The 16,756-nt window shown below is 34.1% G+C and overlaps 1 protein-coding gene across 1 annotated transcript in view; it reads right to left on the bottom strand.

Moving 5' to 3' along the window:
* The window catches only part of MGAT4C (MGAT4 family member C), a 331,148-nt gene that overhangs the window by 149,048 nt on the left and 165,344 nt on the right, over window positions 1–16,756 (bottom strand). The window contains 1 exon segment of the mRNA XM_054632035.2: window positions 986–1,037. Within this exon segment, the coding sequence (XP_054488010.2) occupies window positions 986–1,012 (27 nt within the window). The 5' untranslated portion in view covers window positions 1,013–1,037.

Genomic DNA, 16,756 nt, shown 5'->3' with positions numbered 1-16,756 from the left:
CTATGTTTATATATTAGTTTCAATATTGTGACACTGTGACTGCTTTTATAATAGAGAACATATGTCTGATATTTCTCCAGTAGGCAGTAGAATTGCAATATGTGATGCCCCAATTTGTTTAAGTCTCAAAGTATATTTAGATTAAGTAATTAAAGCTAACACTTGACTATTGATAAGGTTTTCATGAATTCAGGCCATTTTGGTAAGAAATGTTTGACGTATGCTGTATGTTAAAGTAGTAACATTAATGGGACTATAATGCGAACAGAAATCAAACAGCACTGAATAGATGCAATAAAGATTTTGTGACCCCCAAATTTGTTTGTTGTATCACAGATGCCATAAATAGATTCTTAATCTATATGTAAATTAGTTTATTTCATACTAGGAAACTGCATTAAACAACTGCTGGAGTGTCTTTAAAACAGCATTTGGGTGCCTGTAAAAATAGATGGCTTTTGTACATGAGCTATGAACCACAAGACAAAACTTTCTCTTTCTCTTTAGTTTGGTTTAAACTTTCTCATGGTATTCATATTGGGATATAACTATAGATTTTAGGTCCTCTGAATGTTCTTAATGAAATAATGCTTGCCTCTGTGTTTCAAGACTCACAGATCTGAAATATCTGCTGTCATGCCTAAGCATCTACCTTTAGAAACACATGAACGCTTTTGCATTATCAGTGAAACCACTACTGTACTTCACTGGTATTTCAGAAATTGTTTTTATAGTGATAAACAGACTTTTACAATTGTAGAAGCACACAACAAGCAACAAATTGTAATCCATTCTTTTTACTGTGAAGCAAACTGTCCCTCACTAGTGCATACTGCATGCATTTCCTTCAGCTTGCTTTTCAAACTAGACTCATCAGTAATGACCAGGCCAATCTCTCCAACTTTCCTCATGTATAATACAAATATCACCTTCTAGCCTCCTGCCACAAAGGTGCTAAAAGGAAGTAAAATCTTTAACTGCTCACCAGTCCTCCTGTGGTTTTCCACTGCATATCTGAATCTAGCCGTGGGGAGCTGCTGAAAAATATAGACTGCATTGCATTAGTTGTACTACAAAGTTCAACTCTTGGTTCTTTGTTTTTCAGCACATAAAAGAGGATAAATTTTGTCAGTTACAACTGAGCAGATGTAATCTAACCCTCCCCTGTCCGAGTGGTGATTTCAGGTAACTTCTCCCCTAGACAGGCATTTCTGCTACTTACAGATATATCTGGTGCACTGAGCTTCTGAAAATTGAGTACTTTCCTCCTGCTATGGGAGCCCTTTGAGCCTGCTGAACACTTATGGGTCACACTCAAACGAATGTGTTTGCTCTTAAACTATTTGAACCATGCCCCCATACAGGCCATCCTGTCAGTGTTAGGCTGGAGATTCAGGGTAATATTTTTAAAGGACAAAATATTTATATATCAGTTGCATTCAGTCATTCACGGAGCAACATTAACAGTAAAGAACTGTGTTTGTTAGAACTGTAAACCAAACAGGATAGATTGCAAAGAAAAAAAAGGTACAGCAGTGTTTTTTCAAATTTCCGAAGGTAAACAGGGCTGAATTTTTTAAGCACAGTTGGTTAAACATTGTGCACGGACAGACAATCTACTTCTATTACAGAGTGTGTTAATGACTGAGTACTTAAAAACAGAGAGACAAACCACAAATGAATACCCCTGCAGCAAACTCTTCTATGTCCAAAAGAGGACTGAAAAAAACCCAAACAAAAAAAATCCAAAAAACCAACAGCCAAAAAATTACTCTTAAGATCTGGCATGACAGCAACATGAATTCTAATTTGAGATCTAATTTTGCTATTTGCATGTATGCATTTGCAAGAAAGCATCAGAGGAAACAGGCATAACTGTCTGAGTTATAGTTTAATTTGCCAGTTATTTCTAATCACATCTTTCTTGGTAGGTACAAATTGTAATTGAGAACCCGCACATGTACCAACCTTAACTGATTGTTAGTCAGCACTGACAGTTTGCCTGCACAAATTCAGCCTGAAGTTAACCTGTATTACTTCTGCAATACCATCAACATGCCACATACCAGAAACTCTTCTATAGCTATATATTTTAGACAGTAATATTTCAAAAGACAATGAAACAGCAAAACAACAAAAGATTAAATTAGAACTGATTACTTAACTTCACATGTAAATATTTTAACAAGATTTCTATTCAAACAATATGAAGTTTTCCATATATAGATTAAGGCTTTATTTTAACTTCTGACATAGAAAGTAATCAAGATATCATCATGCATCTATACAGAAAACCACTAGCCTTGGATTACACCTGTGGCCAAGGAAAGAAACAAAACTGATAGATGAGTCTGCCAAAGCTAGCCTAGCTTATTGAAAATAACCCATCTGAACATAAATTTAGAAATATACAGAAATAGGGTGATATAAAACTTTTACAATAGATGTTTTCAGTAAATGGTGCATTTTTGGAGCCATACATTTCCATTCTACAGTTAATTTTAGTTTTTTTCTCCAATACATCTAAGGGCTGTCTGCCTGGGTTGTATATTTTATTCTACTATTTCTTCCTCCAATCACAAAGATATGTAGAATATAAAGTATATTGAATATTAGGGATATAAAGCTTTCAAGATTTCAGCTTCCGTTATAAATTACAAAGGTAAAAAAACATAAATGTAAGTTTAAGTTCTATAGAGTTGAGAGAAATATATTCTCTTTTGAATAATCCTTGCCCTATGAGGGCATAGACTACCTAGATATTATTTTAGTTTTATGGTATAGATAAAAGAAATAAACAAACTTCCTTATATACATGTTCAATTACAAATTACATGATCTCATTTAAAATATTATATGCAATTATTTAAATTACTTTTATTGTAAATGGAAATAATCCTACATGTCTTGAATGTATCTTTTATACACATGTATTGAATATAATATATAAAGAAATAAGTAGCTACATATACCTAGTGGTATACCAGAAGAGCAGGGCAGTAGAAAAGATGCAAAATGTTGTTACCCTTACATCAACAGTAGCATGGTATGTGTGAATTTTGAATCAAGAGTAACCAGAGAGAGTTAATTGGTTAATTCACCAATCAGTTGGTGAATTTATGAATCAAGAGTAACCAGAGAGCTGCATTATAAAACCTCAAATCTAACAATGGTCTTGGAATGATCACTGGTTTTTTTAATAGTAATTTTGTGAAGCATAAATAACTAGAAGGCTTCAAAGAGCCCAGATGAACTCCCTCTACCTTTTCCAACCCTTTCCTATCATATCTTAGTCTAAAAATCATTCCAGTCTATGCTGTTATGTTGACAACTATTTCTAGTCACTGCAAAAACTAGATAACCATGCAGCTTAATAATATATTCCATATTTGGGGACCAGCAATGTAAACAACATATATCCACATTTATGATCTAAAGTCCTTCCACTGCATTGTTCTTCTCTCCATAGTATTTTCTTCAATTAATATAAAATACCATAATTAAATTTATTGAATTTTTCTACCAATCCACATTTTTGAAAATGGATACAAGGAGAAAAAGATGGTCTTACACCTGAATGACAACTTCAAGTACTATTAGATCTATTAGATTTTTGAGTAAAAATCATTGGTAGACATTGTAGGCATATTCCAGGTGAAATTTGCTTTCATTATATACATATAGAAGTACCAGAAAAGTGGTCAAATAGGATAAAAGGCAGGACTTCAAATACATTTCAAGGCAAACTATGTTCATGAATATCAGTATCTGCCTTTCATGAAAATATTATGTCATTAAAAATTGCTGGAGAACAAACCCCCAACAGAAAAAAACAGATGAGAGATGTCCAGCACTCTGACAACTCCCTCAAGGGAACAGATATTAAAATGAAGCCTAAGTCATATTATTAATTACTTTGTAATTTCAGTAAGTGATTCATGGTATGATTTGATCTTCACAAATTCCTTAGAGCAAAAATTATGACTTTGTTCAGTTCCAGGAAGTAAATGATTTTGCTATTGAAAAGGAAATTGTTTCAATTAAGAACAATTTCCCAGGCTGAGCTACTCAGCACAGACTTTCAATTGTTCTTATTTAGCTCCTTTTTCTTTTATACCTGATTTAATAGATTGACCTAAAAATTCAGATTTATTTTTTCATTTGAATGCAATTTCTTCTGCTTTTTAATGACAGAAGATTGTCTCCTGTTCTGTACAACAACTTTTTAAGTAACTTTACTAAACTACTTAGTTTAGTAAAATGTCAGGAATGTAAAAAAAATATTTATAAATACACATGTAATAGAATAGAATTAGAATAGAATTCAGATTAAGATTGATTCCACAGCATTAACCCTCCATTTATGATCAATCATAAAGGTCATTTATAAAAAATATTTCATTCTTTAATGTTTTGATTTTGTGAACATTACTGGGAATATTTTCATTTTAATATCCAAACACCCTGAGAATATTAAATATGGTTTCCATTACCAGCATGTGTGTAAAACCCTCTTGTATTTATAATGCTATTGGAGATATTTGTAGATATCTTGCCTTTAAAGGTAGCTACTTTGTAATGCAGTTATTGATAAACACAGAAATTTCTTAGAGCTTGTTTGTCATAGGTAAAATGAAGAATATCTTGTAGGATGGGAATACTTATATATACTTACACCCTTTTCTCTTTGGCTTTCATTTGTTGAAAAAGTGATATTTTGTTGGATTTTTTTCTTTTTCTGTTATGCACAATTATTTATACAATTAGTAAGCAAAACCAAAGATGTATATGTCATGCAACATAGAAACATGGTCATATTCACAGATATATTTTAATCTTCCTTAAATGTTTTGGGTTTTTTTTTCACAAATATTTGATTTCCATTGTTTGCAGCACTTATTCCTAAGAGCAAAAATCAAAACATTTTGTGTTTATAGTACCACCCATTATTCACAATTTGTATGCAATGGAACAATTAGCTGCAAATTCAGAAATTGACACCAGCTACAGGAGAACTCGACAAAACATGTCATGTGTAGAAGACAGCTGCTTTAGAGTATGTGAGTCAGAAATGTGTCACTGGATCCTTAGTTCTGCACCTTTCCCTCTGACTTGTTTCTTTACTTACGCATTTAAGATGCTCAATGTTTTTGAAACAATTTTATACAATGAAGCATTTATTTTTGTTTCATCAGCTTCCTTGCTAAAAATAAATAAACATTGCCTCTTCATATTCTCCAAATAAATTTGGCTTTTTAATGAAACCAAAACATTGTGAGCGTCAAGAGGTGATTTCATGATAAGGAGCGTTTGGTGGAAATACCAACTGAAACTATTCCATGTCCTTTTTGTAATGAGGACAGAAGGTGGGATTACTCATTTTAAAACCTGAATCAGTTTGCTGCTCCCACTCACCAAATGACTCTACCAATTGCTGCTGCCAACAAATTGGGGCTGGTTAAGGAGCCACAAGCAGTATGGATGGAACAGCAAACAGTGGTGTGGAATGGAAAGAAAAAGTGGGAGCATGTTAAACCAGGATTACTGGATACTTCGGACCAAGTAATTACAGCAGACAACATTTGATATTGTGAACAGTACAACAAATATTTGGGGTGCAAGAGAGGAAAAAAAGCTACTAAGGTTTTCCATGAGTACTTTGACATAAACATAGAGTTTGGAAATGTCTGACTCAGCCCTGTTTTCTGTGTATGATGAAGCCAGATAAGTAACTGCACTTTTCCACTGGAGTTCATGGTTTGTAAAGCTGTCATCGCTGACACTTGCCTGATAGCACTGGGGAAATGACCGCTCACAGCACAACAAGAATGCAGATTGAATTGCTTTGACTATGGGTGTCTTGGGACCTTGCTAAACATTTTATCCAGGAACCAAGTCCTGTCAGTTCTTAAAACAACTGGAAAAACTGCCCCATGATACAGATCCTACTCTCCACATCTTTTAGACTACTAATCTCAATGCCATTTAACAAAAACAATGGCATCCAAACCGACAGCTCTACTTGCTGAAAGTATTCTTAAATTAATTTGCGTTATGCATAATTCAGTGTTGGAAAAGACAAAACTAGATTCTAGAATTAGTTGAATTAATGTGTAGAAAATAATTAAGAAATAATGAACTTCATATCTAATTTTAGCTTTAGTTTGAATGACCTTTTGCACATAAAGACTTCTTTGGAAATTTTAGAACAAGTTAAACCAAGTTAGAAAGGCTCACACTGTTCCCTAAAATATAAGTATTTAGTGTTTGCATGTTGTTAGCCCAAAACTGGAGGAAGGTTTCTGAAAATTTAAGTATGCACTGGAAATTAAATCTTCTGGTTCTCCATAATGTTAAAAATTCACAGTCAGAATATTTTTATAGTGATTGCCTGTAGAGAATATCCACAGAGTAGATGTCTGAGAGACTGAAATGTTATGGTTCATGGCTTAAACATTGGTGTGAAGAACTTTTGAAATCTTTATAAAGAAGCTGTGACCACTGAAGCCCACCTGCACCTAAAGATGCCTCCTGAGTGAAACTTTGGACTGTGAGTTAAGACATCTAAGGGAACTTAAGGTAAAGGTGACACTATTCAATCATTTCAGGTCCAAGAAAAAGCAAACAAGGCTGAGGGAGAAAAATGTATCCACAAGAAAGCCAAACCTGCAGCTGCTCTGAAAATCAGGTCTAGCAGAGTTCAGAGTGGGGGAGGCCATAGCCTACAGACCCATCTGCTGAGGCCACGTTTGCACACACTCCCACCAACCAAGGCGGGGAGAGGAGAATTTTGGATGTGTGTCGTAACCACTGATCAGAGGCAGTGAACACTCATGGTCCCTCACACAAACTGTCTGAGCTGTATACCTCGCTCCACCCCAGGAAGGCCACATCCATGGGACATTCACATGAGAGGCAGCATAGGAGGTGTCATAACCCATCAGAGACCCCCCAAAGTGCTTCCAGATTCCAGAGACCTTGCAGCACAGGACTGTGCATGATACAAAGTGAAAAAACAGATCTGCTTCAGAAGTCTGCTGCAGGAGACTGTGTCAAAATTACTCCCCCTCAGGAAAGGTATCTGGGCATTCCCACCTGGCTTATTAATATGTATATTAATCCATTGGCCTCTGTGGGGTTTTTTTGTGGGGTACCCTCACTGCCAAGAAGACCAGACAGAGAGGATCAACAGGACATCACTGGGATGCACTGAATGGTGATATTTTCCTTAGTCTGTCCTGTCACTATTTTTCTTTCCCCTCATCTCTTTTCTATTTCTTTCTCTTCCTCGACCCCCCACCCCTCCCCCCCTCCGGCCCCGTCTCTCATTTATTAAAGTTTTAGTTTTCTTTTTTAACTTTCAAAGAAATGCATGGGAAAATCATCACTTCTAAATCTCACTGCAAATGACTATACTATAGAGTTGAAGCTGCAAAAAATAATTGTAAAATATTCTTTTTGGATAGAGGATCAAAACAAAATATCTAGCAGAATTAGAACTAAAATGGGTTTGAATTCTGTAGTCCCTCCACAAAACTACTTATTTGACTTTGATTATATTAAAATAAAAAGTATGCAACTCACTTTTATATGATCTAATTGAATAAATTATAAATAAAGGAAAGAAAAAAGGAAAAAAACTAACAGTATCTCAGGTACATATGCACGTCTGTGGTGATGGTGTATTCCTTTGATCCATCCCCCGGTTTGGATTTATAATGGCAGTTGCCCTGACCCAGGTGTAGCTCATTGCACTTGGTCTTATTAAATCTCAAAAGATTCCCATGGACATATTTTTCAAGCCTGTCCAGGTCTTTGAATGGTATCCAGTCCTTCAGGTGTGTCAACATCACTCAGCTTGGTGTCATCTACAAACTTGCTGATGATGCACTCAGTCCCTTCATCTATGTAATCAATAAAGATATTAAATAATACTGGTGTGTAGGTGTATATATATACACACACACAAAATAAAAGAAGAAAACAAAACCAAAACCAAACCCTCAACACAATAAAGAAATTATACAGTTCATTGAGAAGACACTGACATATAGGTATCACTAGTGCTTTCCAAAAGGGAGAAATTGCTCAATATTATGCTCAAAAAGTTAGACGTCATTTCAATGAGCGGCTTAGAAAAACAATTCTTACAATTTTTCTCGAACAATCCACTACCCAGTCAAATGTAGCAATGTGCAGAATGGTGTAATACACAAAACTAAATGTCATATTTTTTTTAGATTTTCATATACCAGCTTTATTCTGATTAAATAATACAACTTCTTTAAGTAGAAGCTTCCATTTTTATTATTTTTAATGAGTTCATGCAGAAAGATGAAAAAAAATAGATTTTACTCCTTGGTGATTATACTCACAGAATGTTATTTATATCATAACAATTTTTTTCTAATGTAGAAAAATGAAAGGGGGAATGATTGGTCATCTAATCGGACTTTGCATTTATATTTCACATAATATAATGTGTGAAATATTACCAGAGTACCTGAAAGGTAGATAAGCAGACAAGTGCAGAAAAGTGCAAATTCAGGTCTATAGTTGAAAGATTTTTTGATATCTCAATGGTGTAAAATGCAGTAAAAATGTGAAAAAGAAATCAAGCATTTTTAGTGTTACAGATTATGAATAGATATATTTGACTGTGGGAACCTGAATGAAAGTTATGGGCCATTTGAAACCCACTTGATTTTGAATCAAAGTCAGATCAGTGGTGCTGTGATATGCTATTTAAGAATGGGGTAAATAACGTGAAGAGTAAAAGTTTTAAAGTGTTTTCATGTAGCTTTGAAGAAAGATGAATGTTTGCTTCAGGTTTGGATCCATTACTAAAAATAAGATACTTCTAGCACCTGCTGTTATGATAGAGCTAGGATTGTCATACCTGCCATACTCTGTCATTTATCAAACACTACATTATGTATGAGAACAGCTGATTGCTTCAGGGTTACAGAGAATACATGGAAACATGGAAAAATGCATGGAGAAGCCTTTGAATAGTGATCTAATTCAATGTTTTACTATGGGTAGTATAAACAGAGTTAAAATACAAACAACATAAAAGCACATGATTTTTCATGTTTTTAATTCAGTACTACATAAACCTGTATATCTATAATATGTAAAAGAAGTTGGAAAACAGGATCTGGTTCCTTGCATATGAAGAGTTTATTCTGAGTATAAGAGTAGAGTTTGAGAATTTAGGGAGATAAAAGATTAATCATTTTGATTCTGTATATACAAAATGGGAAGACAAAATCCAGGCAAGACAAAGCTATAATGACACAAAAGAAAGAAAAAAAACCTTCAGCTTTTCCTCACAGATAATGTTATATGACCAAATATGTAAAGTAGGAGGTTCTCATAGAATAAAAATCATTGTGAGTGAGAAAAAAAAAATATTGTGAAAGTTAGGGTTTCTGATAAAGAATTTCAACAAATTCTTCCAGGACTGGGGCAGTAGCATCACAGGGAGAGCTGGTAATGAGAGCTGAAAGGACATGGGAACTTGGGCCTTCAGTCATATCTGTAAGGAATTATGAATGTCTTTTCAGAATGTGGTATCAGAATGCCAAACTGACTGTCCAGGGCTACTTAACATTTTGGAAAGGAATAAGTAATCTAAAGGAACATATGGATTATCTGGCACAGTATAATGTACTCAGGTGTTTGTGTCATGGAGGTCAAGCACAGGCACTGATAGTGAGATTTTTAAATAACATTAGGAGAAGCCTCCTTTATTACTTGCTAATATATTGTTAAATGTTAATTTCATATTTGAAACTACATTATATACAGTATAGCCACAGAATTTAAGTGTATTATTTTTATAAAGTATGGCTAAAATAAAGATTATTCTATTAAGTCAAGTTGGTAAGAACTTTTATATGGTATCTATGATTATATCTAGCAACTCACTTAAAAGTTACAGTTGCCAAAAAGAAAAGTTATTAATTTCTTGTGAGCTAGGTCTAAAGAACATTAATCCTACTTGGAAGGTATCACCAGGGAAAATTTAAGACATTTATGTTCAGGTCATGATCAATATCCTTGATTTAACTAACAGAGACAAACTCTGGCTCCCCAGGGTTGTCTTCTTTGCCAAGGAACTTAACCTAGAGAAAAAGACAAACCTTACTCTCTCATTTTTTGCAATTATAACATGGTTAAAAAAAAGTTTTAAATGAGAGGCTAATAACCAAGGGAAAAAGTAATTTTACCTAATGATTTATAAATCCCAAGGTAAAGGTAATAAGAGTCACAGCTCTTAATTGTCGACTGAATATACATGTAAATGTTGACATGCATAAAGAAATGATTTGGAAGACCTGAGAAGTAACTGAGAAATTATCATAAAAGTCAGGTTCAGTAGCTCTTCCTCTCTGAGGATTTGTTTATTGAGACAGTTTTCTTTAATGAAATTAAGGTTGATTTGCCCTGAATTTTTGTTACAGTTAAATTTAATCATCAGCTGAGGAGGAACTTTTAATGTTTAGCAGTCCATTTTCATTTGTGCTTCCTAATGCCCATCTATAAAATATTTCTTCACCTTTTTTTTTCCTGTACTATATTATTCTCTTGCTGTATATTTTTGTAAAGAGGATAGGAGGTGAAGGCTACTTTTAATAAGTAGAGAGAGGCATGATCAGACTTAGAATACTACAAAAATATACTCCTTTATGCAAAGCTAAAATACTGTGGACTAAGAGGGGTGGCACAAATTGCATTGCTAAATGTAACTTCAGACATGAACACATCTCAATAATGAATAATAGATGCACATAGAATCCCATTTATTTCTACAACTTCAAAACAACTATGGAATAGTATGAATTCATACAAAAGAGGTTGGAAAAAATCAAAAACACACATGCACACATCCTCTTTAATTCATGTTCCTTCCAACGATGTCACATTTGCCACATATTATGTAGCTATAATAAACAGGTAATTTTCCTTCACTCCATTGGACAGCATGTGCAACATACCCTTACCCTCCTGTCAGGAGGTATAAACTTAAATATCTCCATTAATCAAAATTATTGTCAAATTTAATAGTGTTGATCAGGTTCACTCTGCAGTACTGTCAGCTGTAAGTTACATGCACACTGTAAGTTTCAGTGCAAGAGATTTCACAGCAAATAATGAGACAATTATTTGTTTCTCACGCGTAAATTAGACCTTGAGTCTTCTAGTGTTTATGATCATCTTGTTTATGATAATTCAAAAACTTCAGTACTTCAAGAGCAAAAGCATTTTACAGAGGTGGATAGTATTTGTACAAAGTCTTTGTGATAGTACTAATGTCCATCAGGTCATTTCTGTTCACCTTTTTCATGAACAGGTATCCAAAAAATTGTGAAGAATCTTTTAGGTAGGCTAAATGTTACATCAGATGGTTTAAGTAGACACTGTTAAGGAAGAAGCTACTAATACTCACAACAGCATCTTGTCTTCTACTCACTGAATGTCAGCTATGATCTCTGAGTTGAACCAAAATCTATCAAGTGCCATTAAAATATAGTACACGTGGCTCTATACTGAAACATACTGCACTCTAGTAAAGCACAGCTCCTGCCAAGCAAATAGCAACTGGGAATTTCTTCAAGACACGATCATTATCATTACTTGTCTTACCAACCTTCTTCATTGTCTTAAGAAAATTGGAATGTAACTGATGGGAATACCAGTGAGTCCAAACATTTTTGTTCAATCCCTTTCAGCTGATGACCAGTCTACTTATGGAACTTAGTGCAATAGCCCTGTCACAGACATCTTTTCACTGAAAACCCTTTCTTTAGCATTTTTCCTTCTGAGAAGCTAAGAGGCCTTAGAGACAGAATGTAAACAATGGTTATCTGCTGCTGTGGAATGCAACAGGTCCACCTGTGACTGGTCCATCTTGGATGTTTATAATTAATGGCCAATCAAGGACCGAGCTATCTCGGACAGAGTCCGAGAGAGCTGCCTTTGTTATCATTCTCTTCTTTTCTATTCTTAGCTTAGCTAGCTTCTGAGAAAACCTGTCCTTCTTTTTCTTTTTAGTATAGTTGTAATGTAATATATCTATATCATAAAATAATAAATCAAGCCTTCTGAACATGGAGTCAACATTCTCGTCTCTTCCCTCATCCAAGAACCCCTGTGAACACGGTCACATAGCACTGATTGTAGGGCTACATAAACAGACTGCTTTGGGTCTCCTTCTCACTAAACTGCCTATGGGTTGGGTAGCAATGCTTGGCTCTTAAATTGTTCCATGTTCCTGTTTCCAATAGATTAGAGTGTAGATTCAGGCAATTGCTTATCTACCACCAGACACCTTTGCTCTGTGATTCTCCTTTGAATTCGTCTTCAATATGTATGTGGTGCAACAAGAAGAGAGAGAGGAAAAATAAATGGAAAGTTGTGTCAGCAGAGATGTGAACTAGGCTGAGTTATGCCATTTTTTAGACTAAAGTGTCTTGATTTATGGATGCATTGCTGAGAGTGAGGGTTTGGCTGAGGGCAATGGTTTCTATAACTATAATAGAAAAGAGAATTTTATTATAAGAACATTGAATTAAACCTTTGGATGGATAGAAAGGATTGATAGGGTCTTTATTATTTTCTTATACCCTCTTACATATCCATTACTTTTACTGGCTTCAGCTAAAAATTTTCCTTTTCTATCTCATGTTAGCCTTGTAAAATTTCTGCAAGTCTCATGATAAGCAAAAGATCTAGAAAATAAATTTCTTGAATGGGCAGTAATCACATACATTTATATTTTTTCTTAATTCTTTAGCAGTTTGACATATAACTTAACTAGATGAGGCCATGCAACTCAAAAATTGTTGTGTCACCTAGTCATTTCAAAAAGGAATAAACTCTTAATATGACATCAATGCTGTGTGAGTAGTTCTCTGAATTATTTTAGGCAGAAGAAACAGACACTTTCATTGCAATCTAGGACTTCTTCAAGTCCTGCCAGCATTACCGTAATTTGTTTTATAGTAAGAAGCCAACCTCTGGAAAAAAATTTCCAGGAATGCATTAATTTAAAGAATTATAGCCAGTAGTACTGTGTGTTAGAGGCATATCTAATAGCCTAGAGATGGATGAGAATTTGATTGGCATCAGTAATGAGAATTAGGAAATTGGGAAGTATACAATAGATGATAAGTGGGGAGAAACAACTACTTAGGGAATCTACCTGTTAGCTTAGAAGAGCTTTGACACAAAATCAAAACAATCACAGCAAACTTGCATGTTTCCTGTTATAATGTTCATGTAGTCACTCAGTCCACAGCCAGTGAGACTTCAGGCACACTGGGCTCAGTGCTGAAGTGTGAGTGCTTTGCTCACACATAGTGGCCAAACACAGTGACTTCTGGAAGATGCCTGCAGCAGCCTGGGAAGAAGTTGCACAGAAATCTCTGTCTGCATCCATAATCATACCAGCAGGACAATGGATTATTGGCTTTTACTGACCAGCAATATGGAGTTAAGCACATCAGACCAGTTATTCTATGTAGCAGAATGATACAGAACTCTACCAAGTGTTATCCAAATCACTAGAAATTCTCCAAATCGCTCTCTTCAGTATATTTGCTTATTAACCTATATTAACAGGCAGCTGTTATACAGGATGGATTGGCAAAATAACACAGAATTAGCACTTTATAAAAAATGTTCATCACAAAGAGAATTAATACTCACATTAAAATGTATTAGTAGTTCACATCATTGACACATTAATGTAATGCTTCCTCCCTGTATTATTTGGACTATTCCTTCTGGCATTTTGCATTGTCAAGCAGTATGTTCTATGCCCAAAACACTGTTGTAAATTTTAGTAATCTACATAGATATCTGAAGAGCCTGTATTGAAAATTACTCCCTGGAGAAGATAGTGTTTATCAGTGATGATGAAAGATGTGACAACACTATATATTTCACTAGTTTGGCAATAAGCATAGTATAGAATTTGCATATCAATGATTTTCAATATTTGCTTATCATTCATGCAGGGCTTGTGTTATCAAATTAATACATGCATTGGAATTGGTTTTTTCCCTAAGTTTTCTTCTACGGTTTCAACAATTTTAAATGAATGTTTTTATATATCATCCTTGTTATTACCTCTCTGAACTGTACATATATATATATTTATATATATGCAACTTAGTGACCTGTAAGCATGAGTCACTAAGCCAATGCATCCACATGATACAAATCAATGAGGTTCCCCCATGTGTAAAAATCATATTTATATTAATATATCTATCTCTCTAAATATAATTGTTTTAATAAATAAAATAATCACAATTCTCCCCGAAGTACATTGAAAAATATTACAACCTACATTTAAATTGAAAAAACCTTCTAGCTTGAATCTATAATTATTGGTTTTATATGAGGGTGTCTACTGACTGTAAATTTACTGAATCACATAGGTAGAAAGCAAAATACTTCATTTTGGTAATTTAAAATGTAATTACAAGAAAAAAGATTAATTTCTATTGGATATTGATTTCTAGGCACTTGCAAACTTAAAATCTTAAACCATATTTTGGGATTAGAGAACTATATAATCAATACATTTCAGGATATATTCATCCTTACAAGAAGCCTTTTTTGAATGACCATGAAATTTGAAGTCAACAGCACATTCATTAACTCGCTGTTTGCCCATCAAGACAGCTAAAATTTATCTCATTGTAGCTTCCAAAAAATATTGAAATGCCTAAATATAAAAATGTATTAATTTTGATAAGCAAAAGTGTTAATATCTCTTTAAGTTAAGGTGTGTTTTTGGAAGTACATTCTGACCTAATTTATGAGGTGTTGTTCTAATAAGATGTACACTTGCCCAGTTGAAATAGAGATCTTCTAAATCAGGCAGTAAGTATGTGCTACCACCTTGAACAGTTAACACCTGGCTGAAGAAGAATAAACCAAGAACTGGAATAAATTGTTGTTTTAACATTCCTTGGTGACCTTTCAGGGAATCTGTGCTTTTTAATATAATCCTTGGTGTATGATCTGGAAAAGGTATTAAACAATGATGTATACATGATTATATTAAAATTATTTAGAAAGGTTAAAGCTGACAGCAAAGAATTGCAGAATTGGTTTATGATACTAAGTAACTGAACTATAAAATGGCAGAAGAAATTCAGTGTAATCAGTGTAAAGAAAAAATGTGGGGAAAGTTTTTTGTGCATGTATTTGAAAATGGGTCCTGAACTAATGTCTTAGAAAAAGAATTAAGGTTATTAAGGTTAATGTTATGAAAACAGTTCCTAGCAGCAATCAAAATTGTGACAAGAAAAAAAAATACAAGAAAATTATGAAGCATTACTGCAATGTTTCACAATTGTGTAATTCCTGTGTATCTTAAATGCTGAAGATCTTTCAGGTCTCCCTAACTAAAAGAAAAAAGTATAAATAAAAAAGAAGTATGAAAAGACTCGTGTATGAAGAGATACTAAATCAACTGGGATTCTGGAAAAAAAATTATTGGAGAAGAATATAAGATTGCAGCCAAGAGAAATAAGTGTTATTCATCATTTCCCACAATATTAAACTAAAAAATAATCAAAAGAAGTATTCAAGAACTAGTCTTGAACTAACTGAAATTTGTTTTGGTTTTTTTTTACTCAATGTGTAAATGACTTGTGAAACTTTATTGGCAACATGCTGTGCCAATATAACTGCTGTTGCAGTTATTAAGTGATATCAAACAGAAGGATGTAGAGACAAATTCCAGTTTAGAAGGTATTAAACTACAGGATGTCAGTAGCTGTGAGGTTAAATGGAGTGAAGCATTAATTTATTCTTGCATCCACAATTGACCACTGTCTAACACAAGATCTTGAAGTAGAAGTCTTTCATCTTGCCCATTATCGTTGCTTTTATGACCATTTCACAGTCTGATCAGTTTCTTGAAGTAAGAAAGTTAAGTATTTGACTTGTGCATTTTTGATATGGTCCTGTGCATGAGTAAAATTAATGAACTGAAACCCAGTAAATTTGAATGGCTCTATCTGCAGACATGCAAAGAACTTGTATCTTGTTTTGGCTATTGTTAATTGGATGAGAATCCTAAATAGTCATAGTGCTGTAGACAGTGATAAATAGAGATAAGAATGAAAGACAAGGCCACATAAATGATTAGCAAAATCCTTCCCTTTAGTAACAATCTGAGTGCAAAAACTTGATTTTCTTAATATATGCCATTCAAAAATTGCATATATTGTTGTGGTAAGTACTGTATTCTGGTTTACATTTTAAGAACATCACAAAGCTGAACACATCGAGCTAGGAGAAATTCAAATTTCTAGAAGTGGCAGATTTTTTTTTCTTCCCAAAACTTGCAGAAGAATGACAAAGTACAGCTTCAGAGTTTCCTGTGACTCTCTTCAAAGAATTCCTGCATGTTTGAAAGGTTTCAGCCTGTGTAGCTGAGAAAGATAAACTAGTATAGACTCAGGTATTCTGTAAGAAAAGGGAGAAGTAAAAGACCTATAAGATTGCTATGGCATTTATTCCAGCAGTGCAGAATTGTTGCCTGATGCATATTTCAGGCATTGGACTAGTTTGCCTTGAAAGACTGAGCAATAAGTTGATGTGCTGCTTATTACAGCAAATACTATTTTATGGTTTAAAACCATTACCCTAATTTACAGTACCATTTCAGTCACATTTCTCTTGGAAATCCCTCCTTGCATGTTCATCAAAAACATACAGATTGCTA

The sequence above is a fragment of the Agelaius phoeniceus genome, chromosome 5 (assembly GCF_051311805.1).
Source record: "Agelaius phoeniceus isolate bAgePho1 chromosome 5, bAgePho1.hap1, whole genome shotgun sequence".
In the NCBI taxonomy this organism is placed as follows: Eukaryota; Metazoa; Chordata; class Aves; order Passeriformes; family Icteridae; genus Agelaius; species Agelaius phoeniceus.
Note: the sequence above shows the minus strand (reverse complement) of the source record. Positions and strands in the feature narration are given on the sequence as shown.